This window comes from Hyaena hyaena, unplaced genomic scaffold (assembly GCF_003009895.1).
Source record: "Hyaena hyaena isolate Hyena2069 unplaced genomic scaffold, ASM300989v1 scaffold_1579, whole genome shotgun sequence".
Taxonomy (NCBI): domain Eukaryota; kingdom Metazoa; phylum Chordata; class Mammalia; order Carnivora; family Hyaenidae; genus Hyaena; species Hyaena hyaena.
This window is the reverse complement of record NW_024082212.1, coordinates 233679-253057: the sequence shown is the minus strand read 5'-3', so window position 1 is coordinate 253057 and position 19379 is coordinate 233679. Positions and strand designations below refer to the sequence as shown.

At 36.0% G+C, this 19379-nt stretch overlaps 1 protein-coding gene across 1 annotated transcript in view; it reads left to right on the top strand.

Annotated features, from left to right (window-relative positions):
- Positions 1-12: 12 nt before the first annotated feature.
- RNMT (RNA guanine-7 methyltransferase) overlaps positions 13-19379 on the top strand; it is a 33990-nt gene continuing 14623 nt past the window's right edge. Inside the window, exons 1-9 of the mRNA XM_039224253.1 lie at positions 13-59; positions 1805-1876; positions 2641-3095; positions 4903-5038; positions 8632-8757; positions 10993-11108; positions 12122-12303; positions 12870-13034; positions 16154-16271. Coding sequence (XP_039080184.1) covers positions 2679-3095; positions 4903-5038; positions 8632-8757; positions 10993-11108; positions 12122-12303; positions 12870-13034; positions 16154-16271 — 1260 coding nt within the window. The 5' untranslated portion in view covers positions 13-59; positions 1805-1876; positions 2641-2678. The remainder of the gene's footprint in view (positions 60-1804; positions 1877-2640; positions 3096-4902; positions 5039-8631; positions 8758-10992; positions 11109-12121; positions 12304-12869; positions 13035-16153; positions 16272-19379) is intronic.

The following is a 19379-nucleotide window of genomic DNA, read 5'->3' as shown; positions in this document are numbered from 1 at the left end:
CAACACACGCGTGGCGCCGAAGGTCGCTTCCGCAAACAGAGCCGTGGATGGTTGTGCAGGTGAGTGTGGCGGCTCGAACGCTGGCTCTTCTTTGACTTTAGGCCCTCTGCCGCCTTCGCTATTGAAGGAGCACTCTGACTCCTGACGTGCTCTCGCTTCTCGTTAGCCCTGTTCCTTCAGTACCAGTAGGAAGGGGTTTATTGTGCACTCAGCCAGGAGCCAAGTGGGCATTACTTGTGGGAGTTGGCGAGCTCTGTTGCTTCTCCAGACCGAACGAGCCGGGATCTGGAAGAAGCCAGAAGTGGAGCCTCAGGCCGCACCTCAGTGGTGCCGAGAAGGCGGGTTGGAGAGGGTTTGTCAGATCCAAAGAAGTGTCTGTAATATCTTGAGCGGCAGTCGGTAAATATAAACCGGGGATTTAGTAAAAGCTAGGCCGCGCCAATGACGGAAGAGGGTGAAGTTGGCTGAAGATTTCTCTTCTCGCCTCTGTTGGGTCCTCCTAGGTCCCCGAGTTGACCCCCATCTAACTGGCGGGTCGGGGCGTAGAGCTTACCTGGTTGAGTTTAAGCCTGGAGGCCCTGGCTCCCTGTTCGGTCGTTCTTTGAGAAACTGAAATGACGGAGATATGGCCTGCCTCAGACTGGATTTCCAGTCACATCTATTTGGATATTTAATAAACTTCCATCTCTATCTCAGTTTTATCATTACCCTAAGCTCTTCCTTGAGGATCCCGAGGGGCAGCCCTCTTTAGTTTGGAGTTTATTCATTATTGCACTTTGATGCTCGCTTTCTACTCTTATTACCCACCTCTGCGGTCCTTTGGAATTTTATATTGTTTATTCTGACCGATTTGATTTTTTTTTTTTTTGACATCCCTTTTGTGGTAATAGAGGTGCTTGTAAAATACAATCCACTCTTACTCCTAATACTAACTTTAGGCGATAATTGCAGCCGGCGATGTTAAATCACATTGGTTTGTTCGAATTTAAACCAATTTCTGTTCCCTTAATAGGAAATAAGTGGCAGGGTGGGAAAGATAAGCATTTGATAATTTTGTGACCAATATTGCTGCGTACTGATTTTAAGTGGTTATTCTGAAAATTACATTTCTGGGTGATTTTTTTTCTTTGATTCAGTTCTTCCTAGTTTGGCACATCTTGGTATTTTGTTACCTACACCTTCGGTATTGAAAGCTAATATCCCTTGAAACCTTTCATGGTTTATAGTGACTTGTTTTTACCTATTCCCTTAAGCAACCTCACTTCCTACTGTTTCTTTACTCAAAAGACCTTTTCCCCCTTCTTCATAATTTTCAGGTTCTGAATTTGCTGAATCTCATGGGTTTTTTGGCATTTGCTCTCTCATATCCATTTGGTTTGAATAATACAGGGTAACATTTTGAAAGTGGTATACAGGCTGTAAGCTTCTTAAAGACTAAATAGTGCCTTATTAAGATCCTTTGTAGTAGGAGTATAGTGAAATTGTCAAATGACTTATATTAATTCCTGTCCCAAGGGTGCCTGAGTAGCTCAGTTGGTTAAGTGTCCAACTTTCTCTCAGGTCATGATCTCACTGCTGGTGGGTTTGTGCCCCTGGTGGGCTCTGTGCTAACGACTAAGAGCCTGAAGCCTGCTTTGGATTCTGTGTCTTTGTTTCTCTCTCTTCCCCTCCCCTGCTCGCACGCGCGCGCGCTCTCTCTCTCTCTCTCTCAAAAATAAATAAACATTTTTTTAAAAACTCAAAAAAATAAATTCCTCTTCACTATAGTTCATGTATTTCTCTCCCTCTTCCATTTTACACATAGGTCTGTGGACATTTGAAGGAGACTTAATAGTCATTAAGTTGCACGTTGGGTCTTGAAACTTCTTTTCCAAAGGTATTTATACTGCTTTCCTTTCTAATTCTGACACCCATTATGAAGGATTTCAGAAGTTAACTGTAGGTTCTCAGACTTTCTTGTTCTTGGTGCCCTTAGTGTCTCTGATTATTTTTCTTAGTTAACCATGAAGGATTACTAATGGGCTGTATACACCTGTTGGGTACTGTACAAATTCTCAAGCTTTGAAATCAGATTTGACACTGCCAACTTCACTTCCTGATTCACATTGATTTCCACTGGTACCACCAAAATCTCAGCTTCACAAAGTTCTGATGTCATTGAAAGGAATGTAGTGCAATCTGCTCAGTTGAAACCGCTCTGTTTGAAGCTATATTTGTGATATCTTCCAGATGTCAGATATCACAGTTTCTCTTAAAATTTTAAAATACCCTGTTGTGCCTGTACAGTTTACTATAGTGTCCAGCTCACAATTTGGGAGCCAAAGCTATGAAGTAAACATAAAAGTAGAAATGGAACTAGTGCTTGTATAATAGCCCCACTAAATCTGTCACTTTCAATGGCAGTAATGGCTTTTATGGATAAGATTGTGTAAGTATTTAGGGATTATAATTAGTACTTTCATATTAGCATATTCAGAGATTCATTTGTAATGTACATCAGTGTTTTTAATATTCTCTCTATAATGAGACTTTTTTAACTCCTAGTTGATAACTGAAATTAAATGGCTAGCTTGTGGTTAAAATTATTATAAAGTTTCAGCCTTGGTGTTTACAACTAATACCAAACATTTGCCGTTCTAGTATTAGTTCATGACGTTTTACCATCTAAGTAATCAAAAATGGAAAATTCTGCAAAAGCAGAGTGTGAAAAGATCTCTCTTGAAGAGGCAAAAGCATCAATACATTCAGAAACAGAGTCTTCATTCGATATTAATGAAAACACAACCACTCCTGGGACTGGGCCTTCTGAAAAGGCTCCTATCTGTGGACAAGTAGACACACCAAAAAAGAGAAAGATGGAATTTGAAGATGATATTGTAAAGGAAAGTTCTAGTTGTGGGGAAGACATTACGACCAAGAAAAGAAAACTTGATGCTGAAATTGTCCCCGAGGAGAAAGGTTCTGGTGATGATGAAGGCATTTCAAGGAAAAGAAGAATGGAAACTGATGATTTTCCAAAAGATGAACCTTCTACTGGAGATGGCACACAGAAAAAGAGAAAAATAGAACTTGAGGATGTTCCTGAAAAGCAAAAAGTATGTTGAATTTATTTTTTTTTTTTTTACTCACAATGAAATATGTAAAATTGGAATGTAGAGCAGCTGTGAAATAATACTGTTGTTTATATAATCTTAAACCTTAAGACTGTAAGTTTATAACTATATTTTATCTGTTTATAATAAATAATGTCTTAAGATAGAGTAGACTTTTAACTCTTTTAATGTAGTTGCTTTTATTTAGGTGAAATTTGTGCTAATTGAGATAATTTCTGTTATTTAAGAACTCTTATTTGACTAGAAACTTGAAAACTAGTTTTTATAGTTTGCTTTATCTCCGTGTTTTAAAAAATGAGTTGAGACATTCTTTTCCTTTTTTGTTACATATTCATCACTTTCTTGTGTCCAAAATATTAGAGACGATGACTTAAAATGTTAAATTTCAGTATTACACCCCCCAGCTTTACATTCCTTTCTTAATGTGATTCTTTAAATTGTTTCTAACTTCTCATTTGGGTAGTACATTGCAATTTTAAGCCTGATATTTAGCATGGATATTCTAGAACAAGGCACAGCAAGTTATTTTCTTCTGGGAATACCTTATTATAAGGGAGTCTGAGGCAGAATCTGGATTTGAATGGAAAGAGTACTTCAGTGAATGAGTAAAAATTCTGCCATCATCCTTGAAAAGTAAAGTGTCAGATAGGTCAGGCATTTGTCATTGGTAGAGTGTGAATTCTTTTAACAGAGGGGAGCTTGTCTTTTTTTTTTTTTTTTTTTTAATGTTTTATTTTTTTCGGAGAGAGAGAGAGAGACAGCGTGAGCAGGGGAGGGTCAGAGAGAGAGGGAGTCACAGACCGAAACAGGCTCCAGGCTCTGAGCTGGCAGTCAGCACAGAGCCCGACGCGGGGCTCGAACCCACGAACCGTGAGATCATGACCTAAGCGAAAGTCGGACGCTTAACCGACTAAGCCACCCAGGCGCCCCAAGGGGAGCTTGTCTTATAACCACAGTTTTCAAACTTTATTAGCGGCAAAACCCTTTTTTCAAGTGAAAATCTTAAACCAGTGTAAGATAGGTAAAAGATGAAGCACTTTGGTTGAACAGGAAAATGTGGGAATTTGAAGCCCTTTACCTACCATGGAATTTTTGCAAAACGCCTAGTATCAGGTAAGGGCCATCCACTGAAACTTTGGGGTTAGATGAAGAGTGCAAAAAAACAAAAACAAAAACACAGAAACAAAACCATTGACATGAATATAGCTTATTGGGTTCTAATTCCCTTGTATTATTTAATGCTTATGTGAGTTGAATAAATCAGAACTCTGGAAGAGTACTGGTTTTATTAACCAGCAATGACATTGACACCAAAATTATACACATGAAAGATCAAGATGAAAATTTTAAACCAAGAGATGTTTTAAATATAGGGAACAGAGGGGGCCCCTGGGTGGCTCAGTCGGTTAAGTGTCCGACCTCGGCTCAGGTCATGATCTCATGGTTCGTGGGTTCGAGCCCCACGTCGGGCTCTGTGCTGACAGCCAGCTCAGAGCCTGGAGCCTGTTTCAGATTCTGTGTCTCCCTCTCTTCTCTGACCCTCCCCTGCTCACGCTGTGTCTGTCTCTCTCTCTCAGAAATAAATAAAATATTTAAAAATATATATAGGGAGCAGAGGAGAACAAATCTTATGTATGATTATTATTAGTAGGATTATGTGGTCAATGCCATTGCTTATTGAAGTTTACCAATTTCATTAGTATTTTATCCTTATATAGGTCAGATGCTCTTTTAGACTGATTTCTGCCATGTTCTGATCCTTAATTTTATTCCATTCTCTTATTTTCAGAACTTAGAAGAGGGACACAGTTCAGCAGTGGCTGCCCACTACAATGAACTTCAGGAAGTTGGTTTGGAGAAGCGTAGCCAAAGTCGTATTTTTTACCTCAGAAACTTTAATAATTGGATGAAAAGCGTCCTCATTGGTATATTTGATTGATTTTTTTACTTATAGTTTGGAATTTCTTATTTCAGTTTATGTATCATTTTTTTTTCTTCTCAAATGGTTATACATTAAACTACTAGGTCTTTCATTCCTATTCGTTTAATTATCCAACCTTGACTTTGTAAAATTGGAGCAAAAATTAAAACTAGGCCTTATAGATACATTTTTTTCATATTTACTTTTGGACTACATACAGTATTTCTGCGTGTTTAATTGATATTAAATTCATAAGTTAGGGGCGCCTGGGTGGCTTAGTCGGTTAAGCATCCGACTTTCGCTTAGGTCATGATCTCGCGGTTCGTGGGTTCGAGCCCCGCGTCGGGCTCTGTGCTGACTGCCAGCTCGTAGCCTGGAGCCTGTTTCAGTCTGTGACTTCCTCTCTCTCTGACCCTCCCCTGCTCACGCTGTCTCTCTCTCTCCTAGAAATAAATTAAAAAAAAAAAAAAAAATTCATAAGTTAACCAGGCTTTCAAAAGTCAGTATGCTCCTTTTATACTAAGACTTAAGGTTACCTAGTGCTATTAAGTAATTATTTTATATTACTCTAATAGTTTTGGAGCAGTGACTCATTGTTAGATTAAGCATTCAGCTTCTATTAAGTCAAGAAAATGGACATTGTCATGATTTTTCATCTGTAGGCCTTTAATGAGTTGGTAAAGATGGTGATATCACCACATATGTGGTAATTTTTCATTGAACTTGTATAGTGTCTGAGGAAAAATAAAGATTACTTTGAGGCTTAATAAAGACATTCAACTTTTTGGAGCCAGCATTTTATTTACGGAAACTCATCCTTAAAATGTGGGGCGCCTGGGTGGCTCAGGTGGTTAAGTGTCCCGACTCTTGATTTTGGCTCAGGTCGTAATCTCGAAGGGGCTCCAGGCCCTCATCAGGCTCTACCTGCTTGGGATTCTCTCTCTCCCTCTTTCTCCTCATGTGCATGCTCTCTCTCTCAAAATAAAAAACATTAAAAAAAAATTAAAATGCAAGTCAGTGGCAGAAATATGATTCAGAATATATTTATTGCTCTCTATATCTAGTATATTAAGTAGTCAGATTCTTAGGTGAATTTAGGGAATTTTTTAAAGCCAGCGTGTTTTGAAGTTTTTCACAGTAAGATTTTGGTGTGGGGTTTTTTTTGTTTTTTTAAAAACCCGCCTCAGGAAAAGTGAGAATGCTTTCGTGATGACACTGGAAAAACATGAAGTGCTAATTATGGCTATTTCTAGTAGTTTTGATGATAATTTACTAATTTTTATTTTACTTATTTATTTTAAAGATTTTATGTTTTTAGTAATCTCTAAGTCCAATGTGAGGCTTGAACTCAACAACCCTTAGATCAAGAGTCACATGCTTTACTGACCGAGTCAGCGAGGCATCACGATAATTTACTAATTTTTATTTATTCTGATAGTTTTTAGGAGTGGGAGCTAGGCTTATTATTTTGAACACATTAATATTTTCTATCTCACTTTTGTTTTTAATGCTCATTTTATTACAGAAATATGATTTACTTGTCTCTGCTAGTTTCCAGCTAGGGTAATTAAATGTTGGCTCCCAATCCTCGCCCCCCCCCCACCTTTTTTTAAGGTTAGTGTTATGGCATTTTTAGTCTATACTTTTAAGATAATCTTTGGACCCTAGTTCTAATTTCTTTTCAGTTTTTCTTTTCCATTCCTCCTTATCATCAGTAATGTAGATATCTTCTTGGGTATTGTTTCTGATGTGTCATTTCTTCTTATATTTATTCACTGAATAAATATTTTTAAGTTCAACTGTATTTTTCACATCGTTGTATTATTTTTACAACCAGGGAAACAGGTTATTTTCAAAAAGTCATAAGTCAGACTAAACAAATTTCTTCTCCCCACATATTCATGCTATTCTTTCTTCCTTCAGCAACTCTCTCATTGGGTGTTTTGCTATCTGCACCTGTCTTTCTGATTCTGGTACAATCAGTATGGTCTGTGCCAAGCTATCTCTCTGGCTTTTTCCTCTCTCTTCTCAACGCCCATTCTTTGTCATTTATTTTCTTGTTTATACTTTCAGCTTAGTAACTGGTTGAGTACTATTCTTGAATGTGATAAAGATATCTTTGAATAGTATTTCATGATTTTTCCTCTTAGTAGTCTTACTGTATGGAAATAAAGATTTTACCATTGTTTTTCACTCTTTCAATATTATTTGTTATGGTATTTAAGTTTTCTGGGAGTAAAGTAAATATAGAACACTTGTGCTTCTGTTAAAATTAACATTCTATGGACAGTGAAAGGCAGAAGTATTTATACAGAATATTTTAGCAGTCACAATAGTATACACATGACATAGGAAGTGTTAAACTCAGTAATAAGGACAAGAAGAGTAGATCTAGAGTTCACATTGTATCAGAGGTTTTAGAATTGCTGAATATTTCATTTGTTTAAAATATTAATAGGCCTTTAACTGATATTTGAACCATTTGGCTATTGATGTATGGGACCTTACTGGTATTATTTGTTGGTTATTGATGTGATTTGGTTGATTGGGATGAAAGATTATTTAAGAATGGTTTAAGAATTTGATGACAGTGGGGTGCCTGGGTAGCTCAGTTCGTTAAGCATCTGACTTTGGCTCAGGTCATGATCTCACAGTACATCTGTTTGATCCCCACACCTGACTCTGTGCTGACAGCTCAGAGCCTGGAATCTGCTTCAGATTCTGTGTCTCCCTTTCTGTGTCCCCCATTTGTATTCTGTCTCTCCCAAAAATAAATAAAAACATTTTTAAAAATTAAAAAAAGGAACTCTGAAGATAGTAAATTTAAGAGGTATGTATAGTTTTTTGACTGGTTCTTATATTTGTTTTGGTGGTAAGCCTGACACCTTTTAGGAAAATCAAGCCCTCTTAGGACCCCATAGTTACTTTGATTTACTTAAGTATATTATAAGCTAAACATTTAGCTTTTGGAAAGAGAAAACTATAAAAATTACGAGTAGGTTTTTTTCTTATTATGAATAAGTGTTGGATTTTCTTGTATTAATTAGAATTTAAAATGTCTGAGTAGGTGGGGCGCCTGGGTGGCTTAGTCGGTTAAGCGTCCGACTTTCACTCAGGTCATGATCTTGCGGTTCGTGGGTTCGAGCCCCGCATCGGGCTCTGTGCTGACTGCCGGCTCAGAGCCTGGAACCTGTTTCAGAGTCTGTGACTCCCTCTCTCTCTGACCCTCCCCTGCTCACGCTGTCTCTCTCTCTCTCCTAGAAATAAATAAAACATTTTTAAAAAAAAAATTTAGAATTTAAAATGTCTGCTGTTCAGTGTTGAATCAAATTCTGAAAGTAACCTTCAAAAACCTGCCTTAACTTTTTAAAATACCAGACACATACTCTTTATGTTTAATTCTAGAAAATGAATTAATTTTTAAAATGTTTACCAAAAGTTATGAATTAATTATATAAGTGAATGTTTAATTGTATATAAGTGAATGTTTAATTGTTTATAGTAAATGTCAGGCAGGAGTTAGTAGATTAGTAGGGGTTGCAGTTTATGCTGTAGTAAAAATGGATTAAAGATCATTTCTTATGACATTTCTTTTAGGGGAATTTTTAGAAAAGGTACGACAGAAAAAAAAACGTGATATCACTGTTTTGGACCTGGGATGTGGCAAAGGTGGAGATTTGCTCAAGTGGAAAAAGGGAAGAATTAATAAGCTAGTTTGTACAGGTAAGGTAAATAATGGTATGGGGAAGAATAATTTGTGATCAGTCAGGTAAATGGAAAATAAGGAGAATCTCATTATTACATGATACTAAAATATCTTATAAGAAGATATCTGGGGCTATGCGTAGATGGGTATTTTGTTTTTTAATGAATTATGATACTTTACTGATGGTATTATGCAGTGAGCCTGGTATAACTTGTCCTGTCCTCTCTGAAAGGAAGGAAGTAATCAAAGATAGAGTCCTGTCTAAAACACAAACACGGAAAGACTTCCACTGGCCAAACATAGGACAATTTCATCATCAAAAAGAATAATGATTATAGTGGATTAAAACACATCAAATAAAGGAGGGGGAAAGCCTCATTATTCACCCTTGGAGATTCCTATAGGAAACTTACTCGTCATTCTGAAATTCATAAATTAAGGAGTGGGGGCTGAGTATCTTCTTTCCTCATGCGAACTGTGTTTCAATGTAACGAAATGGTTGAAAAGGGACATCCTTCTCTACTACAAAATCCTAATGAATAAATGCAGGAGGAATGATGAAAATCACTATTTTCCACCCTTGATGAAATAATAGATCCAAGCAACAATCATAAAAGGTGCTAAATCTATTAGGTGAAAGGTTGAGGAATTTAATAACTGAGTGAATCAAGCACCTGAACCCACTGGTCAGTCTTAACACTGAAGTTGGACAAGGAAATGTTATGTTCTTCCAGTGCAATGAAGTGTACTGCACCATCTATAAAGTTACCTAAATTGACACTTCTCAAATTTTTGGTTTCATGAGCGTCATACATCTTTATTTTTAAGATTGAGGACCAGAAAGCTTTGGTGTATGTGACTATATCTATTGATTATAGAAATTAAAATTGAGAATTTAAAGAATGTTTCTTGTTCAGTAAAAAATAAAGTTTAGTGAGAAGACTAGCACTTTAAAAATATTTTTCCAAATCCCTTTAGAGTCTGGAAAAATAGAAGACAGCTAGATTTTCACACCTTTTTCTGCATTCAATGTGTTGTGATGTGTTATTTTATTTGATGTGTAATGAAGGAGTATTTTAATTTTTTAGATAATTTAGCGTATTCATCTTTGATATTATATCAAAACTCAACAGATAGTAGTTCCTTACAGATAGTTATAATGTGGCATCTGAATCTGTGTCAGTGAACTTTCTGTATTCTGTTACATTTTAATCCATTGGTCTGTCTTGCGCTTTGAATGGATCTTTTCCCTGTAAGATTTTGTAATATTTGGAAACTAATGCTCACCAAAGTTATGCAGATCTTCTAAATGTTGACATCAAGCAATCACATTTTTTTAATGTTGCCATCAATCAGCAAAGTTTTATTGGGAAGATGCCCGGCCCATGGTGGTAGATAGAAGTATTTCAAATTGTAATTTTCACTTGAAATCTCAAGTTTTGGGTAACAAATACTGTCCTTTGTTTTCCTTGAAGTGTTCATTTTCAAGAAAATGTCTGCCAAATTACCACCAGTTTATCTGTCACATTCTTTCAACTGAAAACAATTTTCTATGAAAAAAGTGGCCAGTACTGCTCACAACAGTCAAACTGGTCCTTTTCAGACTTTGTTAGGTAGCACAGGTATTCTTTTACTTTCTATTTCAACACACAGAATATTGAAAAAGAGCCGAGCTTTAATCAAATCAACTTTTAGCCGCTTTATCAAGAGCATTCTTAAATGAAATTTGGTGTTTTGGGGTTTTTTTGTCCATGCTAGTTTGTGGTGGTAAAGAAGATATTAAGTATTACATGTACCATTTGGTGTTGCTGCCTTGTATTCATGATAAGGTGCCAACATTTTACTTTTCATTGCTTTTGCACCATCAGTCCAAATCTCAACGTGGAAAAAGCAAATAACATTCTATTAAAAAAAGTAAACGATCTTTTCAGAGCTGGGCACGTAGTTTAGGTTTTATAATTCAAATTGGAGTCTAAACTTTCTACTTTAACTTGGAATAAGCATTTAAAAATAATGATAGAACTTTTCTGTTATCAGTACCTATTGAGAAGGCTTTTAATCCTTTTGAAAAGTAATGGGATATTTTCATTTGAACAGAGACTTCCTTTTGTTTTGAAGGAAATAGAGCCTCCTTGCTTTTACTAAGGGTCAGTTTGGATTAATGTCTAGATTTGTGCCATCTTTGCATTTACATTTTATCTCTGTGGGTCTTTGTTGCCAGTTACTAATGTCTGTCCCTGTCTACGTTTCAGATATCGCTGATGTTTCTGTCAAACAGTGTCAGCAGCGGTATGAGGACATGAAAAATCGTTGTCGTGATAACGAATATATTTTCAACGCAGAATTTATAACTGCTGATTGTTCAAAGGTACAGAATTTTTTTTTAATTTGTCAATTATTTTTTTTTAGACGGGAGAGAGAGAGAGCCCTTGTCAATTTATGTTTCATATTTTTCATTTGGGTAAATGATGTGTTTTTAAAATCAGTTCATTCTTTTAAAATGTGCTTTGAAACATTAAAAATCTCAAGACATGCATTTTCAGTTTCAACTAGAAATTTTATTAATGATAAATTTTCTTAAGTTACCCACTGAGTATTTCTGGAAACTTTTTGGTTTTAATAATTTGAACTTTTGAAATCACTTGTTGCTTTTCTGTTCAGACAAGATCTATTTTCCAGTATTTTGAAATAGAACTGAACTGATGTTTTGTTTACCTTGTAATTTATCAGGGTAGTTTCCCAACATATCAGAGTTTGGTACTTTCCACCTTTTTCTGAATTTCTTAACAACTGTGAAGTTTAAGAACTACAGTGGCACTTGAATAGTCAAAGTCTCACCTTGACCTTTAATACTTTGTCTGACTCATTTGCTCATTAAACTATTATAGCTATCTTTAATCCTACACATTTTGTTTGCAGCTGTGAAAGTGAGAAGGAAAAATGGTAGTGTACTGCTAGAATGTTGGAAACCTTTAAAAACACTTTTGCACATTTATAAAGTATCCCAAAGGCCAGCTTTATGTTTTTTTTAAACGTACTCTTAAAGTTACTGTTCAGCATCATTTTACTTTCGCTTTTAAGTAAAGCCTGATAAAAGCATCATCTCTTTTAAATGTCATATTTGGTTGATAAATTTTTAAACATGATTTCAGAATCCCTAGTTTTTAATTACTGTGAGAATGGGAATCAAATTATATTGAACCAGAAGCAAAGGATCATTTTATAATGGACCTTATTGTACATATTGAGAGAAAAGATAAGTGGTTGGGGGGAGCATGTCTACTTTTATTTTAAGGACCCTAATTCTACAAATTATGTTACTAAAAATTTGTTGCAAAATCTTCAAAATCTTGGCCCATTTTAATTTTTAATTTGTTTCAGGAACTTTTGATTGACAAATTTCGTGACCCAGAAATGTGCTTTGATATCTGCAGTTGTCAGTTTGTCTGCCATTACTCATTTGAGTCCTATGAGCAGGCTGACATGATGCTCAGAAATGCTTGTGAAAGACTGAACCCTGGAGGTTATTTTATTGGTACCACTCCCAATAGCTTTGAGCTGATGTAAGTACTTTTAACATATGCTTATAAGCTATTCAGAATTAAGCTTTTTTTTCATTAAGTTTATTTATTTTGAGAGGGAAAGAGAGTGAGAATATGTGCACAAATGGAGGAGGAGCAGAGAGAGAAGGAGGGCCCGATGACAGGGCTCAATCTCACGAACCGTGATAAGGGCTAAGCACTTTGATAATATATTTGAGTGGATAGTCAATATTTAAGGTCAAAGGATAGATTTACAGACGAATCTTTAAAACATTTTATGTATAAATTGGAGACTGATGCTATATCCAGCCAGAGGTTATATAGTGCTAGACAAACTCCAGATCAGATAAGCAAAGTCTTAACCAGCAGTCCTGATGGTGAAAACAATTTCCAGCCTAATTTTATGAGTGAAATTGTCAATTATCTTTTACTGTATTGCTTCTTAAAAGTAGCTCAAATCCAATTAAAAGGCTGATCATGTATCTTTTAAAAATTATATCCTATAGTTTTTTCACATGCATCAAAATAATTCTAAGCTAATAACAACTTTAATCTTTTTATTTTGTTTTGGGGATAACCTTTAACAGAAGACGCCTTGAAGTTTCAGAAACAGAATCATTTGGAAATGAGATATATACTGTGAAATTTCAGAAGAAAGGAGATTATCCTTTATTTGGTTGCAAATATGACTTCAACTTGGAAGGAGTTGTGGATGTCCCTGAATTCTTGGTCTATTTTCCATTGCTAAATGAGTAAGAATGTTATTAATCTGCTATTCTTCTCTTTGCCTTAAGAGTAAAAGAAAGGGGGGAAAAAATCAGTATTTCTGTTCATTCCTTATTTTACATAGGACCCAAAGAAAAAGTATAGCCTTGTAAAGAAAAAGAAAAAAAAAAAAAAAAAAGAACCAACCTCATATCTAGGTTTGTGCCATTGGTCTCTAATAGCCTTGTATATTTAGGTTTTTTTCATCCTTAGAATTACTTTATCCTGTAGGTAAGAAAGGAATCTTTTGCCTTCAACTTACTGACAGAAAACACCTCACACTGCAAATAGAAAAAGATTTTTTTTCAAAAACTGTTAGTAAGTTTGGTAATATAAAATGATCCTCTTTTGACAAGGATAGGTATTAAAAGTTGTTTTACATTTCACTATAGCTTTGAAATTGCCTGTGTCTCACAGGCAGTGTTGATAATAATATCCTTATTCAAGAATATATTCACTCATGCACCTCGACTTGATCAACTACAGACACAGGGGAAGTTGGGCCTTAAGGCCTTATGAGACCCCTGGGTCTTGGGTGTTTCCCTGAGAGGGAAAGTGGAAGAGTCCACTTAAATGTAATGCCATGTCACAGTTGACCAAACCTAAGTTGATTTCATAATTTCAAAAACAAGTCTTTTATTGAAGAAAAAGCTTTATTTGCTGCTTGTTTTGAGTTGGTGACTATTTGAGTTGTGCCTCAGTCAAAATTATAGATGCAAGATTTTTAGGATTCTACAATATATAAAAATTTTATACAACATTATGAGAAAATTAAGTAGCATGGGATTGAATGTGAAAACAATGTTATATACAATATATATGTATGTAAACTGTAAAATTTAAAACTTTAAATCACCTTTTTCCCTCTTAACATTAGTAAACTCTTGTGAAATGTTTCTGCTCTTCCTAAAAGAAGAAATTAAATGCTTTTAGTATGTCATTTCATATGTTTAGTATGTTAGGTTGATGTTTTTGGTTAACAAAGTTGGTAATTTGAGTAGAACCAAAAAGATAAAGGCTATAATGAAAGGTTTTTTTTAATGCTAAGGAAGAACTAGCCATCTTTTGTACTTAAATTGCTTAATGGTGATGCACAGATAGTGTCAAGTCATCCCTATAATAACCTAAATTTTAAAAAAATTACTAAAACAGAGGTATACATTCAGTGGGACAGTCTAAAAATGCACAGGATTTTGAGATGTCCTTTTGCCATTTTATTAAGACACTGATTAAAAAATATAATTAGCTTTTATATGGCAAACCTATTCAGATTGGTCAAACTGAGTCTCAGTTCTTTGTAAATACAGTATTTCTCAGGCATAAAACTTGGTTTTATTTCTAAAGGTTTATTTTATAGATTTAAGAGAGAAAATGAACTGCCTAGAATAGAAGAGACTCTTTTCTTTGCGCATGTTGTCTTTCCAAGGAGGGCTAATTCACATTATGGGGAGGCCTTGCATGTGCCTCTTAGGTACAGATCCGGTGGCTCTCAAATGTTTCGTTTCACATTGTTCCCTCAACTGTTACCTCCCAAGCCTTCTCATGGACCCTCTCAGAGTTATTTTCCCTTCATCTCTTCCTTTGCTGCCTGAGATCATGTATAAATTTTGATATATAAACATAAATTTTAACAACTGCAGTGAGGGAAAAAACCAAGTATAACAGGGAGACCTAATGTAATTGAGGATTTAAGGAATCCACCTAGGAAGAAGTGATATTTAAGTCAACATCTAAAGGATGTATAGAAGTTGGCCAGTTGAAGACTAGAAGGGAAGAAAATGTTCCAGGTATAAGGGATAATATGTATGAAGACCCTGAAATGGGAAAGGGCTTGGCTCTTTCAAGGAGCTAAAGGAAGCTCATTGTGTGGGTCATAAGGAAATCAGGGCCCAAGTTGCTCAAGATAAGGAACATTTTCCTTTTTTTTTTTTTTTTTTTTTCTTAAAGTAAGCTCTACACCCACTATGGGACTCGAACTCACAACCCCAAGACCAAGAGTTGTATGCTCTACTAACTGGGCCAACCTGGTGCCCTGAGGCAGCATTCCTTTATAGATGAGTGCCTTAGTGGCCATGCTGAAGCCTTTTGAATTTTGTGCTGGAGATCCAGTGACAGGAATAAAGGGGGAAAGTGACAAGCATGTATTTTTGAAAGCTCAATCTGGCTATAGTTGGACTATTCATTGAGGGAGAGTAAGAATAGAAGCATGGAAACAAGTGAAGTAGTACAGCTGGGTGGTGGAGGTGGTTAAAGCAAGATGGTGGCCAATGAAGGGTTAAGAAGACCTATTTGAAGTACATTTTATAGGTAAACAGAGAGGATGTAGTGTTGTGTTGAACATAGCGGACATTGGCAAAAAGAGGCAGAGGCATGGAGAACTCTGAGGTTTCTGGCATGAATCATTAGATGGATTTACTGAAATAAAGATTGGCAGAATGGTCTAGTGAGGTTCAGCCTTGGATTTGAAAGTTAGGGAATTCCTCTGACACATCCTGGTGGAGATTTCTAGGAAGCAGTGAAATAAATGAATGACAAGAGAGAGCTGAACTACAGATAGCTGTTGGCATGCTGTGTAAAGTCAGGGAAGAGAAAATGAGTAAGGCTCTGGGCCAAACTCTTCAGAACATTAAAATTTTCAAGATGGGTAAAAAAAATATGTAAAACAAACTGTGAAGAAGCAGCTGAAGATGTAGTATAAAAATTAATAGTGTATCATGACAGAGAATCCAAGAGATGAAAGAGAATATTTTAAGAAGGAATGGCAACTATTTTCAATGCCACTGTGAGGGATTAAGTTAAATAAATGGAATTGATAGAAAAATGTTCCTTACAGCTTTCATCCCTGTTTCACAGCCTTTCTTTTTATTTCCTGACCCATTTATTACAGTAATAGAGTTACCTGTGACCCACTGAGATTGAGAATGCATGTTTTCTTACAGATGTAATTATTGGTATGTTGCTCTTTGTTTTTGATCATCCTATTGTGAATTTATAATGATAGCTTTTTTGGTGATGCCCAGAACTTTTTACTGTTGTGTGAAAGTAGACTATCGAGGAATTATAAATATTGTGGAAGCATTTTCATTAAGTAATCTATTTTGGACAGAATGGCAAAGAAGTACAATATGAAACTAGTCTACAAAAAAACATTTCTGGAATTCTATGAAGAAAAGATTAAGAACAATGAAAATAAAATGCTGTTAAAACGAATGCAGGCCCTGGAGGTAAGTATTTAGAAATGGTGTAAATATTCTAGGTCATGATAAACTTGTTTGACTGTTTCTGAGGTTCCTTTCAAGGCCATATAGATGCTCAATATTTATATAAATCACACAGATTATTTTTAACTACTCTAGACGCTCCAGCACCCAGGACAGAGCTTATTACAGGAACTTTCCTTGAATGAATAAATGAATGGCTCTGTCATCAAATTCTGTTTTCTAGATAGACTGTTTTAAAATAGGGTTTCTTAACCTCAAGATTATTGACATTTTGGACTGGGTAATTTCTTTGTTGTGAGAGGCTGTTCTATTCACAAGATGTTGAACATCATCTCTTGCATCTATGCACTAAATGTCAGTAGTACCCCAGCCCCTAGTTGTGAGCCAAAAATGACTCCAGACATTACCAAATATCCCCTGAGATGCAGGATTACATTACATCTTCACAATAATGCCCTTTGGTTACATTAGTAATTTAAAATCTTCCTGGCCAGGTTCTAAGGTGAGCTCATACCATGCCTAATTTTGTTCTTTGGTGACTGTCTAGCAAGATTCAGGTCTTTTAGACAGTATTGTTGCTGAGACCTGCTTTAACCCCTGGATTCCTCTCTGCTTTCCCAAATTGCAGCAATGATAGCTTCTATACAAGTTTTAAATACAGTGTACAGCTATTGACTCATTAGTTTTTATTATGTCCTTTTTCAGTATTTAATGAGATCTGAAGTAGTCAGTGAACATTATTGTTAATATCAACAGGATCATATTACTCAAATGGTTATTAAAGTTCTTTAGAGAGTTCATTCAACTTAGAATATTTTTTAAAATCCTGCAAGCATACTCTTTCTTACTTAGCTAATTACCCAAGGAAGTAGGCAAAATAATCCCCTTCCACATTTTAAAATGGGCCATCTTAGGCTCAGAGAGGATACATGACCTTTTCAAGGTCACAAAGCTATAAACCTTAAGATATTCTTTAGTCTTTATAGGTGGTTTTCAAACAAAAATCTCCTGCTGTAATTGCATCCATACAACTTTCCCAATTTTGAGTGTAAGAGTTCTCTTTAAATCCTAAGTTATAGTTTGAAACCACTAACCACTAAAATGCTACATTCTTCATTGGTTGTATTTCCTATATTTTAGAATTAAGAATATTTGTATTTGCTTTATATTAGCAGAAGTTTGTTTTTGTTTTGAGGGAAAAAAGTAGAATATATATGTGTACACAAATCACCACACGCACATGCCTGTAGTTTTTCATCCCTAACTGGGTGGTGGTTTGCATGTGCAATGATCAGTTATTTATACTGTTCTCTTAGCATGTAGGTAGTGAGTTGATAAGTGTAATTTTTTTGAAATTATATGTGGAGAATGGAATATGAGATAGCAGGGTCCCCTTCCTTGAAGGATCTTATGGTATATTGAGGAGATAAACATTCAAGCAAATTATTCAGGACAACATGAGAATTGCAGTAATGAAATACTCAAGTGCAGTGCGTATATGAAGGGGTCTTTTTGTGAAATCAGTAAACTAAGAGTGAAGGCAGAGAAGCAGGAAAGAGCAGGGGATGTTTGAAGAAGTATGAAAACCTTTGGCACAGTGATTCTCCAGTCTTCCTTCTCCACTGGTGTTGCCTTTAAGGATATGACCTATCCCTCTGAGGACATTCATGAATGTAATACCGTGTAGTTTAAAAAAGTCCTTTGGTTTTTCCTACTTCTTCACCAAGGCACTTCTGCAAGTCTATAAAGGACTTTGAGCAGGAGAGGACATGTCCCACGAGTGGGAACATGACTCAGGTGGCAGTATGGAGGATGGTTTGGAGGGATGTGAAGACCAGAGACAGAAAGAGCAATCAGGATGCTAATTGTTTTAGTCTCTGTCGGAGATTTAAATGGATATGTTTTCTGATGTTTGCTATAAAAAATTTTTTCCCTAAAGCCGTCAGGCTTGAGCTGACCTAGACTTTCAGCAAAAGTCTAGGTATATTGAGGAATAAACATTTTATCTCCTCAATCTACCCTCACTTTGCTCTCCTAGAGTCCTGTAGCAGAGGGAAAGAAGAATCAAAAGACTCAAGTCAGGGCACTGTGGTTATAAAATCCTGACACCAGTTTTCTTTTCTCTCACCTGTTTTGAAAAAAGTAATCGGTTTTGCAGCTTTATAATCATATGTTATTTGGCCTTTTAAAGTGATTGAGAGGGGAGAGAGATTATATGTCCACTGACAGGCAGATAATCACACGGAGGAATCTTATACTGATACGTTGAAGAGCAAATTTACAACAGAATAGTTTGCAGTCATTCACATTAAAGTTTTGAAGATTTGTAATATGAAACCACAAGATGTGGGATTAAAGTTTCAAAAACACTTAATAAGTGATGTTTTTTATATCCCTTGTATTAAGATACATATAAAGTAAGGTTGCAAATTATAGCAATATGGGACTCCAAAAAGCTAAGTACTTTTTTGATAGCAAACAACCAAATTTCTAATGTCTAAGCTTGCTGTGGGATGATTATACTTAGAAAGGGGAAAAAGGAAGATAGCAAAGTAGACATTCCTGGATCATTTTCTTTTCTTTTAATGTTTGTTTATTTTTGAGAGAGAGGGAAAGAGCTCATGTGTGCCAAGAACTGGGGAGGGGCAGAGAGAGGGAGACAGAGTATCTGCAGCAGGCTCTGTGCTGACAGCAGAGAGCCAGATGTGGTGTTCGAACTCATAAGCCCTGAGATCATAACCTGAGCTGAAGTCAGATGCTTAACTGAATGAACCACCCAGGCGCCCCTGGAGCATTTTCTTAAAAATTCATTAGGTAAGATGTAGGTCTGAAGTGATGCGTTGCTGGCTGGTTTCTTGTAAAAAGACAAAGGAATTATAATATATAACCTTTGTAGAGTAGGTGGTTAAATATTATGTATTCTGTGTAGTTCATTATGGTTTCATTTACATTTTTTACAAAGCATCACACTTCATAGTATAAAAGGGTGTTACTTGAAATGGATTAAAAATAGCACTGAGGGACACCTGGGTGGCTCAGTCGGTTAAGCATCCGACTTTCACTCAGGTCATGATCTCACAGTTCATGGGTTTGAGCCCCGTGTCGGGCTCT